We start from the raw sequence: 17011 nt of genomic DNA on the forward strand, positions 1-17011 counted from the left end.
GGAATAAAGAGTCCCTGAACAAGGGGGAGTAAATATCAAAAGTAACAGTCAGTATGTGGTGTGTATGTATTTAACTTTTTTTTCCCCCTCAATTTGTCTATCTGGTCAACTGGTCTAAATTATATCAAAACACACTTTCCAAAAGTAACTCACAGGAACAAGCAGACGAGTGGAAATATTTCATACTAATTGTTTAATTAATTTCATATTACCTTTTCATTGTTTCATTGTGTCTGATGGTAGCCATCAGAACCATAGTTTGTGACAGTTTTTTAAATGTAGCGTCACAATTAAGCTGTCAGTTTGTTATCAGTCTTGCATACCTGAAATACTGATATTGTGTATCAATAAAAGTGTATTTAGTTGTAATTTGTCACTTTGATCATTTTTTAAGCATAAAGGTGTGATTGTGAAGACATCCAGTAAAGATTGAGCTTGCCCAAACTTCAGTCCCAGTCGATCATTTCAGGCGGCAGCAGATGTGAGTTTTGATAGAAGTGAAAGGAAGCTCGTTAATGAAGCTGGCTTTCAATGACTCCATTTATAATGGGCAGTTAGCAATCATCTCAATGGGCTTGAGCTTTTGGCAACATGCGTTATAATAATCTCACAGAGCAGGTGGCATCTAATCTGGTACAAATCTTCTCAATCTCTATAAATATGGTAGCATGCAGCTGAACAATAATAGACAAAGGGGTTACATGCTGAATACTTGCTACTGCTGGCTTTGCTTCTATTCAGAGCATCCAACTATACTGCCTGTTTGTTAAAAAAAAAACTGAGACCACTACTTTTTTGCTACTTTATCCAAAAAGACTGTATATTTATCTGGAATTCTTACTTACTTACATGGTTATGAAGTTTCTTTATAGCACTGCAATGCAAGCATTACGCATTTGCTTTTGGAAAATTCAATGCAAGGTCAAAATCTTTTCCGACAAAGGTATGTTCAAAAAGCCAAGCGGATAATGAGCGGAAAAAGAGTTAATCAACACCTTTAAATCCCCCTCCCATAGAGAACAAAGCAAGAAAGAGCAAAAGAGAACAAGGAGAGCAGATTCATGACATTCCATGGGATTTATACCACTATATTAGCCTACACTGCCCTGAGCCTGTCTGGGCAGTAGTCTGTATGATGCAAACAACTGCAGCTGGGTATAGATACCCCAGAATATGTGTGTGTGTGTGTGTGTGTGTGTGTGTGTGTGTGTACATCATGCCAACCGACATGTGCGTGTGTTCCCCACTGAACAGAGAGATGTATGGCCTTGCATTTCTCTGGCCAGGTTAAAACCAAAAGCACTCTTTATTCACTGTCAAAGAATGCATTTGTAAGCACAATGATTGTTTGTGTGTGTGTGTGTCTCTGTCTGACCTTGCCCATGCCGGGGTTCTCCTTGGCCTTTGAGCTTGCCCTGAGCAGGCATGGTGGAGCGGGTGGAGAGGACAGCTGGAGGATGCTGCTGAAGTTGGTGGGGTAAATGGAGGGCTCCGGCGGCTGCAGCATAGGTGGCTGGGTCTTTTTCCGTTTGGACGAAAGGTTCAGCTTCTGTGCAGCCCTGAAAAAAAACCCATGCAATTCAGTACAAGTGAAGCTCTTTCTGAAGTCTCAAGCTGTTTGTGGAAAATTGCCGCAAAGCACTGCAACCAATCAACCAAACGTTCTTGCACACCACAGGGAAGGTAGTTTCCAAAAAAGTCTTTAAATATTGCCTCTCATTCAAGTTGGGAAGGTGAAATAAAAATCAATCTGCTCTTTCGCTGATTGATTTAACGGTATAGCTTGGCATTTACAGAAGTGAAAGGTCAAAAGCCCCATTTCAAAGCCAAAGTAAACACGCAACAGCCTCACTCGCTTTCTCTTGCTCGTTCCCTCTCTGCAGGTCGCCTCCTCCCTTTCCTTCACATAACCAAATGGCCATATTATGCCCCATCACCCCAAAATGCGCTCCTCTTTTTCAGAAGGAAATGTGAAACTGCAGCTAATAGGGTCAGTTCCGCCATTAGCCTTGACATTAACCATTTGCTGGCTGTGACTCCACAGTAACCCAGCCATAATAAGGACATTAATCTCATTCACATGAGATACAGTCTTAACATTTAGAGTAGACATATAATAAAGACTTCACTGACATGGCAGTTAAGTGTTTGCAGTACATATTAATAACTTTTACTTGAACTGTAAAGCAGTTGCTCTGAAGCTGACATGGTTTTGTGTCCAATGAAAGTGACACGACAAAAAAAAAAAACGTCAAGAAAAAAAAAATACCACAAGAAAACAGGAAAGAGGAAATAGAAGAACTAGCAAAAGATGCTTAGGCTCTGCAGGTAATGCTAATTAGTAGGAGCCTTGAGGGCATTGAACTATGTGTTGAGTGGAATGCACTAAGTGGAGGAGAGAAGCTGACAGGCAGCATCTGTCTCGTGCTGAATACTGTAGTGCTGAAGGGGGAATTACACAGTACCACACACCGTGAGTGAGCAGCACACTCATGAGACAGAGTTAACTACTACAAACTTAATGTCCCAATTCTCACTGTACTATTTTATTCCCTTAATTGGCTTGTTATTCATTTACAAATCTTAACGCATATTATTCTGCAACTATCAGGAATTCCTTAACTATAGTGCAATGAATAGAAAAGGTTGATGAAAATACTAAGTCTGTATAACTATGTAGTGACAGGAAGAAAAGTGTCTTTTTTTTATTTTTATTTTACGTGGACCCAAAAGCTCTTTCTAATCTCCAACTATTAAAAACCCAGGAGAACAAATTGTTACTCTCTAGATCAGTGGTCACGAACCCTGTTCCTGGAGATCTACCTTCCTGAAGACTTCAGCCATAATCGTGCCCACCTGACCATTTAATCATTGCCTTAAGAAGTTCTTGATCAAATCAAACAGGTGTATTTGATTTTTCTTGGAGATGAAACCTGCCGAAAAAATGGTAGACCTCTAGGAAGACGGTAGGTGACCACTGCTCTAGATAGTCTCCTCAATCCAGAGCTCAGCAAGTGACGTCAAATCGACATGGCTGCTCACAGCATCAAGAGTAAAAAAATGGGCACTTCTTACCTTATGCTGTATATACACAAGTACTTGCTTTAGATCAATCAACACAGAAATATTCACTTGTTAAATCTATTACACTCACTATACAATTCACAGTTTTCCCCTTAATTGTACCTTGAACACTTGGAGGTCAAACTAATGGAATTTAGAATTCATACTTCCCACTTCTGAGGTAAATGCAACACAGCAATTTGCACCTGAATACATGTGCAAGAGCTGTTCACTTCTCCTGTTTCTAGACACTAGATTCTACAGACACCAGAGTTTCTCTTCTGAGAAGATTTTACAGACAGCAGAGCCAAATATTAAAAATAACATTTTTAAACAAAACAAAGAGCTTACTGAAGGTGAATGAATGAATGAGGCAGTGATGAAAGGGCATGCAAACAAGAGTGTATGTCATTCAGTAGAACAGTGTATGAATGGCAGGTGGTGTGTGTGTATCCTCAGCAAGCAGGCTGCTCATTAATCCAGTCTATCATGCCTTTGAACACAGCTATGTGTGTGTGTGTGTGTGTGTGTGTGCGTGCCTACTGGATGTCCACCCTCCCGTCTACGCTCTATCTCTCTATATCTCCATGAGTGTCATGCTCGCTTTATTCCTCTCTGCTCTTCCCCCCTCCTTTCTCTCCTCTCCCTCTCCAGTCCACAACGACAGCCCAAGCGCACAATCAGGGAACACACCGCTGGCTGATGAAATAATTATAGCGTCCAAGAGGAATACAGGATGAGTTGCTCCTCAGGGAACTCGAGAGTAAGGGAGGTCCGTGTGTGCGTGAGCGTGTGTGTATAAGTGGGAAGGAGTGTTAGCACTGTGAAAGAGAAAAGAGGAGAGACAGACGCAGCTTCATAGGCGCGAGACAGGCAGAGTGTGTCACTGATTGTGATCCAGAGACAGTACATCTCCACATACATGATAAATGCAATGTTTTCAAAACCCCAACCCACCTTATTTTATAGGAAATGTTCTGCACAACTAGAATCAACACCAATCAAAATTTTAACTTAAAAACATAACTGCTTATAATTGACATTATTATTATTATTATTATTATTATTATTATTATTATTATTATTATTATTATATTTGAATACATAATGAATAAATGAGTGAATGAAAGATACCCTGTAAGGTAATAAACCACTCACACAGGTTTAACCTCCTAAACCTACACTCTTATAATCTAATATGAATTTAATCATTTTGCATTGTTTTCTGAGAAGTTACTGGGTTAAGCTCTGGAAAGGAGCATACAAGTCTAACACACTTAATCTAGTGTGTTCATTCATACACTAACAAGAGAAAAAAATACTTATCACATGTGTACTTCCCTTCTACTATCCCACCTTCTACATTCCTCTTTTTCTTCCATTTCTCGATGTTCCTTCCTTCCTTTTTCTTCATTTCTCTTTCTCCTTTCCTCTCTTTCACCCCCCTCTCAAAGAAGAACCTGGCTTGGCTTATAGATGGATGCTTGCCATAAAGAACATGCCAAAGTGCCTACACTTTCCATTGCTTGTCCACCTGTTCAACTTCCCTGTTGCAGACACACACACACACACACACACACACACACACACACACACACACACACACACACACACACAGAGATTAACACATACAATTGTAATAAACAATTTAACCTCACCCATCACATCATGCCTCGACAAGTTCCAAAGTTGCTGAGAAATTACTTTCTCCTTCGGAAATTCATATTTATATTCCAAAAATGAGTGAAGACATGATAAGTAGCTTGTAAAACCCATCTGGGTTCAGTAGGTATGTGATGAATGAAATTAATATTATTTATTATGTTGACAGAGAAGTAAAGGGGAAATGGGGTGAAGGGGTAAAAAGGATCACGTCTCACACACACACACACACACACACACACACACACACACACACACACACACACACACACACACGCACACATACATGCGCACAAAGTGAGGAAAAGTACTTACACTTCATTCCAATCCATCATCTAATGAAGCAAGCGCTCAGTTTTGCCAAAGGCAGGCAAAAAAGACCAAAGTAAAATGTACAGTCTACATGTCCATATCCACACTTTGCCATTGAGTTTGCTATGCAGTTTTCAAAGTATACTTGTGTCTATATGTCTAATATTTGTTTATTATCAGTGAAAAGATCCAGATGAGTTTTCAAGGTGCACTTGAGAGGAGAAAGTCCAGCACCAGCAAAAGGAAGAATCTGTGGCATGGGAGGGGTTGAAGAAAGCAGAAAGGGGAGAGGAGGGATGCGGCGAGGGCACAAAGTTCCTCTTCACTGTACATTTCCCATAATCTGTTCAACTCCGCAAAGAATCCAGCTGCAGATCAAATACTCTTCTTTCCATTCATTCCAGCAGGCTTGGCTCGTCTTCTCCTTACCTCTTCTTACATGTCATTCATTGCATTTTTCTGTGACTCATGCCATGTCTTTTTGCACCTTTCTTCTCTTTCCTCTCTTTTTCTGTCAGTTCATTTAATTCTACACTTCCTCTGTCATACCTCCCCCTCCTCCCCCAAGTGTTCTTCTCCGCTATGCAATAGGAGGGAAATGAGGATGAGATCTTGCAGTCAAGCTCCAGCTCGTGCTGCCAGAGAAACGTTAGTAGCCATGCAGCATTCTCATTCACACACACATGCACGCACGCACACATACACGCACACTTACGCACACACACACACACACACACACACACACAGCTCCCTCCCTCCCTTTCTTTACACAGCCCTGCCCCTTTTATTCCCTACAGCCAGAAAAGGAGTTCACATTGAGCGAGGGTGCGCCTCTCTCCTTTACTCACTCTCTCTTAACACACACACCATGCTGCATGAATACTTCATGTGTAAAGAAGCCCATTCATTTTTACTCTGTCCCAGACTTCAAACAGATATACAGTATATATATGTGAGGCTGTGAGAGAGGGAGGAACATAAAGATAAAAAAATAGAACAAAAGAATGAGAGAAAAAGGAAGAATTTAAATATAAACTGTGTGCTTCACTCAGACTGTGCTTTGTCAAAGATGTGATCAGCGTGACAGCTGAGATAATGCTATTCATTACCACATGCACCCCCTGAATAGTGCATTGCATTCAGGTGGATCGTCAGGTCGATTTAGAAAAGAAAAATGCCCTTGACCTCAGTAAAAAAAAAAAAAAAAAAAAAAAAAAAAAGAAAGAAAGAAAAAGACAGGGAATAGCCAATGAACGGAACAGCACTATGTTCTTAGCAATAGAGCTCGATATTCCCTTGACTGTCAATTTATTTAGAGACCATGGTGTATAAAAGCATGCTTTCTCCACATTGCAGGCTAAATTAAGAGTCTTAGTCAATGAAGCACAGCTTTACACACTGTTCTCCTAACCCACTGCCCTACATATACACACCAGAGTATGTACTCTCATTGCCTGGCGGAGGAAAAGAGCAGAGGTAGCACAGTCAGACCACATATAGTGTGAATGCTGATCAGTCATGCTAGAGGCATGGTCAAAAGCCAAACAAGCGTTTCATATCTCATGCGTGAAAGTAAGCGTTGGCCGATATGGCAAAAAACTCATATCATGATACCTGAACACATTCACAAAATATGCAATATGGATATGCAATATATGTTTATTAACAAAATAACAACCCCTAACACATTTTAAAACCACTAAAAAAAACTACAGTTTGAATTACACCATATGTTTATTTAACCCTTCATTCTCCTGGTTACTGTCCAGGTTACACCATATTAGTCAAGAACTATGATAAATTATTCCACACCTACAGTGAAAATAAGTCTCAACCTGCCAACATGTCCTAGGACTTTTAAAGGTTAAAGTCTCCATAAATGAAATGGCTTTGTACAGAAAATTATTTTATCGTCTAATCAGCTACCTGAGGTACAATGCCATTGGTCAGCATTGTATAGTATAAGTACAGACAAACATAAGCAATTATTTGCTAAATGTATCACAATATTGACATTATAGCATCATATTTGCCATTAGGGCTGGTATGTGTTATCAGTGTTCAAATTCGGCATTAGTGCACCATTTGGGATATGTGCTTTACTACGCCTAAATAAAAGAGGAAAGACAACGTGAAAACATGCTTGTGTATGCCGCAATTAGCAGAAAATTGACACACAATATGAACAATAATCAGTAATGGTATCGATGACTACTGAAACAAAGCTCAAACCAAATAAAGGAAAAATGATTCCTTAGAAACCATTCATTTCAGCATTGACAAAAGCCGAATGGATAAATGGTGCATACCTGTTAAACCAGAGCCAGGGAAACATTAGTAACAATCGATCTGGCACCGTTACAAATACTAATGTGTGTATCGCTCAATGTGACAGGGGAGCTGAAGTCATCACTCTCTCCGGCTATACCAGCAATTCAGAGCACACGTGTGAGCAGCATGTACAAACAGTGCTGGATAATACAAAGCAATATGTTGCTGTCAAGGGATACAAAAGGTACTTTAAGCTTTTACTAATGACAGGACAGACGTGATTGGAGGAGAGGTGTTGGTATTGTGGTGCGTGAATCGGTGTCTTTGTCATACTCAGGTTATCTGTCTACTCTAGTGAGGACTTTCTGGCTTTCAGCTTTTGTCAAATTTGCAAGAGGAATTCATTTGGCCAAGGGAGTCATTAGCCTATAGACCCATTATCTTGTTTGGGAAGCTCTCTCAGTCTGTGTCTGGTTGTGTGTGCATGTGTGGGTCAAAGAGGTCCTGTGGCTAATTGCAGTGTATGCCCTATTTACCATCCTTGACATTTTGCTTTTTAGTATGAAGTTGTTGGGTTTTTTTTTCCTTTAGCTGACTAGACAGCTAGACAAAGCTCTGACCCTTCAGGCAAAAATCAGATCACACAGGCTGATATCAGAACACACTACCCACACAAAACCACATGTACCCACACTGTTCCACTTGGCCAATCTAAAACCAGCTTCCTTTTTCCCCCCTCACCATTCTACAGGCTATACATGCTCATAAGAAAATATAATCTCTGGAAAATATGATGAACCTACAACATTCTTTATATACTTCATAAGTTGTTGTTTTTTAGTAAACTTTATCCTGAGCCCCTAATGCTCACTATTGACTTGTGGCCCTATAATGCGAACACTGGAGCATGGCCCAGGGCTTGTACAGATTTGGCTTTTGTCTGTGCAAGCCTGATGATATAACCCATTGAAAGTAGCACAGGGCAGTTCTGTGGCAGTTAATGGGGAGTAAATTTAAATAATGTCATTAAGAGAAGTACCAGTGACATGATGGCCAGGATCTCACAATACAAACAATTACATAATTTTACACAGTCATTTAAGAGGCAACATTATGAGAGACATGCGATATGTGTGCAATAACAGTCTCAATTTTTTGTTCTGTTGTCTTCACTACAGTAAGCTTGCCATGCGAGCACTTTAGGTAACATGGTGACAAAGCCGCTGTTTAAAAAAGGATTACTTCATACAATGGGCACTAAAGGATGATGTCATGTTCTGCTGTGCCCAGCTATATGGTTTCAACAGAGATTTAGTAACAAGGTTAAGAGGCAGCTAGTCAACACTCATGCATCACACAAAAAAAGGATTTCACTTCACTTTCGATGATTAATTCCAACATAAAGAATAATTGTGAGAAATAAATGTTTGAGCATTCCCTCTCTCAAGCCACCATGTTTCAGATTTGTCAGTGCATACTCAAACCCATTACACAAAGCCTGTGAATAAGTTTAGTTTTATCCTAAAGCATGTTAAGTCATGCGACTGTATCTATGTCATCATGGGATATTAGTGGAGTAAACAATGGTTCTTTATATAACCTCAGAACACATGGCTATTCTGTTTGTGGAACAGAATTCCCTTCCCATGAAGCAAAGTTACAAACAGGAGGACAGTGATGGAGAATGTAATGTAACGTAATGGAGAATGGAGACTGCGAAAGAGCCATGGATTTGCTGTTACGTACTCCTACTGAGCATGGGCAAATTGCAAGAGCAACATATGACATCAGTCAGACTGCATATGGTTTTGGCTGTCACTCTCCACATGACTCCTGCACAACATAGCTCTTGGCACCCCACCTTCCTGCTTAACCACTTCAGCTATGCTGTCCCTCATTGCTCACTTTGAACGCATATCTTCTTCTACTTTGACGTTTGTCTTTTATCTTCTTTTTGCCTCGTTAATTCATTCATCAGTGACTGCTCCTCCTAACATCATCTCAGTTTCAGCTCTTTTAGCATTAATAGTCACGTATGGAATTATGAGATCTTTCTCTAACACAGTCTGAGTGAAATTTGGCTTCAGCTTCGAGGAATCTGTCAGGTGCAGAGCTTAGTGTCTGCCTCAGCTGCATCCACTCATCTATATCCATTACATCCTTTTTCAGCCAAGAACAACAAAACTGAGGACTCTGTATCTGTACGATTTTTGTACTATGATAATCATTTGGAATACTGTAGCAGCACATTTCCTTTAACTGATCATCTTTACAGCAGGTAGAATCTTCAATGAGATGCGAGAGATCAATAAACAGTGTACTGTACAATATGTTTACCACGGCTAGAAAGTGAAAACAGAATTACACTGCAAAATAAAGAACATTCTACTGCCATGTGTATATAACATGGCTGGTGATCAAAAATGCTTAAAGTATTAGGAGAGAATACTTTTTCATCAACACCCTGACCTCTGGACTCCAAACTATCCTTGGGACTATATATTGGATGCTGACTTTGCTATGCTAAATAACACAAGCAAGACATATCACGCTGGCTTTCCTCTGTCTAAATTGGAAATGATCAGCATTTCCGAGGTTTGGAAAGTGGTTGGAAAGATGACATTTCAAGTGAAATATGGGCACAAAAAGAGACCCACAGTCCCGTTTGTGGAGAGAACACACTGCACTCAGTTAGATCATTCAAACAATTTGAACACAATGTAAAAAGGTCTAAAACCTAAACACAAATTAGAGATTACACATGGTGGGTTATGTTACAAAAGTACTGCATAGATATTTAAGTCTGCAGAACCAGATTGTTGAGAAAATCCCTTCCTGATATTCCCTCAGATTCCTTGATTTAGACACACTATAGCATGCCCACTAGAATTACTGGCACCCTCTATAAACATCAATCAAACAGGCTGCACACACAGGCTTGAACTCATCACAATCACCATGCTAGAGTGAGATTTAGTAAAGTAACACTAGTTTGAGTTATTTAAAGGAAGTGGTATGATTGCAAACAGGTGAGTTAAATTAGTAATCAGGTGACTATGAGCTTGACTGGCTGTCATGTGACATGGTTGTGGGCTGAGGATCATGGGTGTTCAACATTGGGAGTTACATCCACAAGTATGATAGTGATATTCTGGGACATTGTACAGTTAACATTAGCCATGTTTCCAGCCACCTATTTTTATGCGCATTTTGGAATATCTAAATAAATATTTGGAATATTCAAAATAAATTCAAAAAATGTGCATAAAAAAAGTTAGCGCTCAATTGAGTCTTCCGATAAGAAAAAGATAAGTTACAATGGAAACTCATTTAGCAAATAAATTTCTCGATGCGCATCAAAAAAGTCATGTGACTTTGCTTCAACAGATCATGTGATAAGAAAAATGGCAGAAAGTAAGAGGTATGTTTGAGTGGACGACAAGCTCCGAACATTTTTAAATCTAATATATGAGAAAGAAGTGATGACCACTCTTGATGAAAAACATTGACAGAACGCTCAAAAGCTCGGACAGAGTGGAGCAGGTGGCAAGAGCACATTTTGTTACTTTGACAACACGTATAGGATTCTCGGACAAAGGCCAATTGTCACGTCTCTTTCTTCCAACATAAACTCTTAGCAAATTCCATTTTTCTTTTTGATATTTGGGGCCAGTTTATCAGGAAGTGATGCGTTTGTTCTCTTCGACTCATTGGATGGAAATGGTGCTTTATTTGCAAATGTTTTATGCGATATTCCAGTTTTGCGCATAAGTTCGCAACTTTGGATGGAAATATAGCTATTGCCTGGTGATAAACCTACTGTTGTAGAGATGTATAGATGAAGATGTGAAAATCCATCTTCAATTCAGACCCCAGGTTTTCAGTATGGCTCCCATCTGGAGACTGATATGGTCATTGCAAATCACTAATTCTGTGTTTCCTTAACCATTTCTGTGTTGATCTGGAAACATGTTTGTTTCTTACAAGCTCCAAGTCTAATCCTCCTGGCAGAGGCATCCAGGTTTTTGGCTGAAATATCCTCGTACATAGCAGAAATGATTTTGTGGAGGGTGTGCTCATGGGTCCATTTTCAGACATGAACCTTTTGTAAAACCCCAATTGTGCTTAGTATTAACTTTATGTATATGTGTCTCTGTGTGTGTGTGTATGTGTATATATATATATATATATATATATATATATATATATATATATATATATATATATATATATATATATATATATATATATATATATATATATATATATATATATATATATATATATATATATATATATACATATACATATACATACATACACACAAACTCGCATTTATACACCAGGAAAACAGGTTAAAGGCAGGTTAGGACAAAGATGAATAATCTCCCCTGTTGTTTGTGGCTAAATTTGAATTATTCAGTATAATACAATCATATTTGCACATTTATTTGAAGGTGCTGTATAATGAAAATGAAATACACATCACCTTCAGCCAAAATCTTCAGTGTCCAGAATCTCATGGAAACAAAGAAGCCTGAACAGAGTGTTCAGAGTCAAATTCAAAACAAACTAATTTACAGGAAAAGTGCAGTGTATATAGGAGACAGGTGCTGAGGTGAGAAAGTAAAAGGACAATGGAAACTGGAGAGAAAGGTTCTCAAAGTTGGCATGGGGAATCTCCAGGCAAATACTTCTTCTATTACTTGTGCCATACAAAGTATAATACTGACTTCCTCTTTCAGTTATGTTAGGAACAAAATGTGAACTATCTAGAAGTGGTTTGATAACCTCTATATGACAGGGTCCCAACCCTGATCCTGGAGAACCCCATTAAATAGCTGATTAGTTGAATAAGGTGTGTTGGGAGCAGAGAAAACATGACAGGGGGTTATTCCAGGACCAGGGTTGGGAACTTGTAATCTACGTTAACCAAGATAAGGACAAGATGGGGGAAAATGTGAACAATCAACTAGAAGCGTTAAGAGGTGGGAATAAAATAAGAGCTGAATTTGGATGATTAGACAAGAAAGAAAGAGAGAAGAGTGAAACATGACTAGCTCAGCCTTGCCTTGATAGAGCATTTGTGTGATCAGTCTATCCCTCTTTAAGCTCTGAGTTTTGGCTGGGAGCCAATCAGCAGCTGTCAGAATGAAGGTAAATCATTTTGAACCTAGTGCAACAGTGAAAAATGATGGCTTGGGTAGTGCTGAGCCCAGGCTTTATTCCCCCAGCATGTCTGGGCCAGGAATCCCTAGCCATCTCAAAATAAATTAAGCAATTTGAGTCTAAATGGAAAACATTCTAATTAAAAGGAAACAGGGAGAGAAAATCCCCAAGTCCTTAGTGCATTTTAAATGCACTTTTAGATGTATTCAACCTCTGTATATGTATTTGGGGGGGGGGGGGGGGGGGGGGCACTCCCTTCTCCATATTTGCATTCTGTAACTGTATATACTTAAGTGAATAAAGATTAAAATGCATTACAAATAACAGAAAAAAACACCCCGATTAAAAGAGCTAAACCTAATGACCAACTTGCTTTTAAGTCCCATTTAGGGCAATAGGCCCATTTCATAAACAAGCTATGAAGTATACCAACCTGTCACACTGCCATTACAAAACCCACACAGTAGACTAAACAAAGCCAAAACTATTTTCCCTGACAAAACTAAACATGACCTTTTTCATTAAATGAGGTCTGTTCTTAGGAAAGCATGCACTACCCACAAGTAGGTGCCAAACCTTAAACCTCCTACTTCCTATGCTAGTTATGTCTGTAATAAAACAGTAAAACTCAAAGAGCATTTTCACCCAACACCCAAAAAGCACCTCAAAGTCTAGCCTCCTATCTCCCAACAATGCCAGAGGCCAAGTCAAGAGTAGATGTCTCCATCCAAAAAGGAAGTAGGTAGGAATACTGGGGGGCTGAGTATTCTCTTCTGTATGCAGTTTCCTAAATTGCCCTCTCAATGGCATCCCCAAGCACACAGGATGTGCAGCTAATCCTGGCTCTGCAGCTTGTGGTTTATACACAGTGGGGAGGACAGAGAACTAGCCGTAAAACATAGACAGCCTGTTTTTGTTATTTAATGAGTTGCAACGTTAACGTTATCTTAAGTCCCTGAAGTAGAGAAAAGCCATGGAATGAAGACACCAGTGTGTTGTGATCATCTTGTTATTCATGAGCACCAGAGAGATCATAATGGGTTTCATATGTGAAGAGCGTGTTTAAAAGATCATGCTAACGTATGAAAATCTGACAGATCATTAAGACTTTGCTCACTCTCCAGTCGACCCTTTCTGCCTCCTTGTTTATATAGATTATCGTCTACTTTCATCTCTAGTCCTTCTTGTTTCAGTGCACGGCTGCAAACAGCATGGCAGCTAATGAGCCCTCAGCATCAGGTTTCACTCACAGATTAGTGACAATGGGGAATTTGGTTGCAGCACAAACACGTGTGGCTGTTGGCACGAAAGAGTCCTAAAATTCAGTGCAGGACGTGTACAATCAAAACTGTGGTGCTTCGATGAGATTCTTTCACTCCACCTGGTCAGTTTTCCAACAAAGTTTAAACAACATGTACAGGAAATGTAGAAAAACAGCATCAGATGATGATGGAAGGAGGCATGTGCATGAAGAACGGAAAGAAAACGAAAGCACTCCTGGTTTCCACCCTCATCTCAACCTCATTAATCACTGTCTGCCATGGAGGACACCTTGTGCTTATTTGTTTGCACTCTTTTACTCTCAGGGCTATCACAACATTCAGCCCCAGTGACTGCTGGGAACATTTGTGTGTGATTAATCAAAGTAAATGCTGGAATGGCAGGGCTGTGGAGAGAAAGGGTGGAGTAGAAAGGACATACTTGAGGTGAAGGACAGGCATGGAGTGGACAGGTCAAAGACTATCCTATGGTGCTACTTCAGTAGGGTTTATAGGCAACAGAGGAGCAAAACAGAAATGAATATTTGAGTTAAGAAATAGCACAGAAAGAATAAACCAAAGCTCAAAGTAGAGGAATCGTCCATATTTTCCTTTTAGTGCACCATCCCAAGAGCACTGAGGATGTCAATAGTACTTATTATGCAAAAATCACACTGTCATTGACAGTAAGATGGATGTTGTCCAAACCTCACAGGGTGATGTTAATTTTTCAAAGACATGGTTCAAAGCACAGAGGATAATTAACCACCCTTTAAATCAGTTGCAGGAACTATAAGGCTCACCTTGTAATATGGTAGTGGGCAGGGGCACCTATTAATCAATATCACCACTGCTCTTCTTGCCAAACTGAGGATTTAAGAATTTACTCCATCTTAGATTAACTACAACTCAGAACTTAATTCAGGAAAGGGTATTTAAAGAAAGATAGAAAATGAGAGAGGGGGAGAGACAGAGACAAAGGGAAAGTCGGGGAGACTGGGGATTATTGTATAAATGGATTTTTAGCAGGCTCTAGTGCACTGGTTTTTGAACTGATTACAGCCTACTGTATAATCCACTGTGCTGCAGACAATCTGCATGTGGAACAGACAGAATCTAGAGAACAAACACAATGTGCACACCGTTAACTCATGCATTCCCACGCTACCTAATACTGATCAACTGTTACTTTACACGCTCACTAAAACATGTCTAGGTCCAAATGCTCCAAGAGGTGAACTCGGTGAAAAGAAAATGAATGAGTCCATCAAGCAGAGTTGACCTCTCAGGCTTTGAACTCTTTTGTGCTCTTAGTGTTTTTTGGGTTTTTTTTTTTTAAAAGCTTGTTCCATCTGAAAACTGCAAATGGATGTATTTAAGTTAGCAATGGCACATGGCTGCTTTATACTGATTAGCCAGATAGACATCCTGTACATACACATCTATCTAAATTCAGGACTCTTTCACCTTGCAATATTTAAGTCAGAAATGGGATTGAAACAAAATGTAATTGGCCATTTTGGTCAACTTTTAAACAAGTAAAATATGACCCAGTGTATGACATTTAATGGGGAAAATATCTAAGTGGGGATGAGAAGTGTGGGATAAATAACATTGATTGCAATAGTTGAATTGTAAGCAGTACTGATTTGGTAAATCAACTACAGCATGAGTAAATAGAACTATGGCTATTATCAGATATTCATACCAGGTAGAGACGAGAGACCGCAAGAGTGGAGAGAGAGAGAGAGAGAGAGAGAGAGAGAGAGAGAGAGAGAGAGAGAGAGAGCGAGTGAGTGAGAGAAGGGGGGGGGGGGGTTTAAGGATGATGAAGCTGCCACCATTGCTTTGTTCTGGCCATAACAAAGGAAACGTAGACTGCATTGCTTAAGAGTGATGTTCAACTTGAATAATATGTCATTGGAAAAACAACAGGTCATAAAACCTTTAATGCTTATTCCAGGCCATGGATTAACACAAATACAGTATATCCTTTTTCAACTTGAATGTTGTCCTACTAACCCTTTTGAGTGATTAATTGGCCTTATAATTTAATTACATTTTAATTAGTCTTCTCCTGACTATCATTAAGTATCAATTAAAATGTGATATCGGAATGAGATTTAAAGCTCGAACAACTTGAGGAACTAGTGCTATTAATCTAGACAAGAGATTCAGCTGACCGTATCTTGCCATGTGAATGCTGCAGGGCCGAATGCAAACAAGGCAATTTCTTGTAGACAAAATGTAGCCTTAGGGATCTCCAGAGAACTCTGATGTGGAGATGTTGATTGATAAACACAGATGACATAATGTATTTCCATACAACTGAAATGGTGCTCAGTCTGCGAGAACAACTTCTCAGCACCTGAAGACATGCAAAAACACAGTTGTCTCTCTCCTAGCAGGAGGTGAGCATCAGGCCACAGGGGGACTTCCTGAAAGATTGATTTGACAGCGTTTCTCCCCTCTCCATTTCATGGAATACTGAAGCATTGCTGTAATAGTGCAGTCATGATTCAGCAGATTTTCAGTGGCCGGAGGGCTTGCTAATGCCTGGTCCTCTTCCTCTTGGGACTATGGCTAGACTTCCTGACACTGCACCTTTTGTGTATAGTGGTGTAGATCTGAGGGCTGTCAGAGACCTCTGTTGTTCCCCATCTATACAATCTATACAGTTTATACTGAAAACAATTCAAAGTTCTTGAATCTGTGACAATTTATCTCATTTAGGTCTGTAAGTCTATCCTCCTTCACTAAACCATAACATTTCGCCAAGCTGAACAGGGTCAGAACAGTACACACGTGAGATGGTCTTTAGGTCTTCCAATGACAAGCATCCACAATAACAATGAAGCTATATTCGGGTCCACTACTTAAGCCGAATGCACACTACTCAATTTTAGCCCCGATCTCTAAATCAGTGACTAATTTTGTTTCTCAGCAACTTCTTGCTAAGTTGCCAGTTGCTGTACTATGAAGTCGCCAATAGGCATTCCTGCTACTGGTTGCCATAGTAACATGGGTGGCGCAACTAGTATTCCACTTTTGACAACAAACCAGTTTTACTGCCAATAAAATTACACATTCTAGAGGGAGAGCAATTGTATATAAAATTCACCAATGTATATATATTCATCATATCCTACGAGATGAAGGAGAAGCAGTGTGTACTCTATGCCACTGCGGCAAAATTGGGAGTGACAATTAGCTTAGCTTAGCTTATGGCCTTAGTTTGTTTAAAGCAAAATGATGATAGTAATAATAACCCTAAC

General features: G+C 39.6%; 1 protein-coding gene across 4 annotated transcripts in view; it reads right to left on the bottom strand.

The window, feature by feature from the left end:
• Nucleotides 1-17011, bottom strand: part of kif26ab (kinesin family member 26Ab) — an 80683-nt gene that overhangs the window by 16859 nt on the left and 46813 nt on the right. Inside the window, exons 1-3 of one of the 4 annotated variants that reach the window (XM_017476875.3) lie at nucleotides 5041-5744; nucleotides 4420-4610; nucleotides 1376-1559 (exon numbers count right to left, since the gene is read on the bottom strand). In XM_017476875.3, coding sequence (XP_017332364.1) covers nucleotides 1376-1559; nucleotides 4420-4445 — 210 coding nt within the window. In that variant the 5' untranslated portion in view covers nucleotides 4446-4610; nucleotides 5041-5744. Of the gene's footprint in view, nucleotides 1-1375; nucleotides 1560-4419; nucleotides 4903-5040; nucleotides 5745-17011 lie in introns of those variants that run through there. The other 3 variants (XM_017476877.3, XM_017476876.3, XM_017476874.3) reach the window with 3 other exon arrangements.

This window comes from Ictalurus punctatus, chromosome 9 (assembly GCF_001660625.3).
Source record: "Ictalurus punctatus breed USDA103 chromosome 9, Coco_2.0, whole genome shotgun sequence".
NCBI classification, from domain to species: domain Eukaryota; kingdom Metazoa; phylum Chordata; class Actinopteri; order Siluriformes; family Ictaluridae; genus Ictalurus; species Ictalurus punctatus.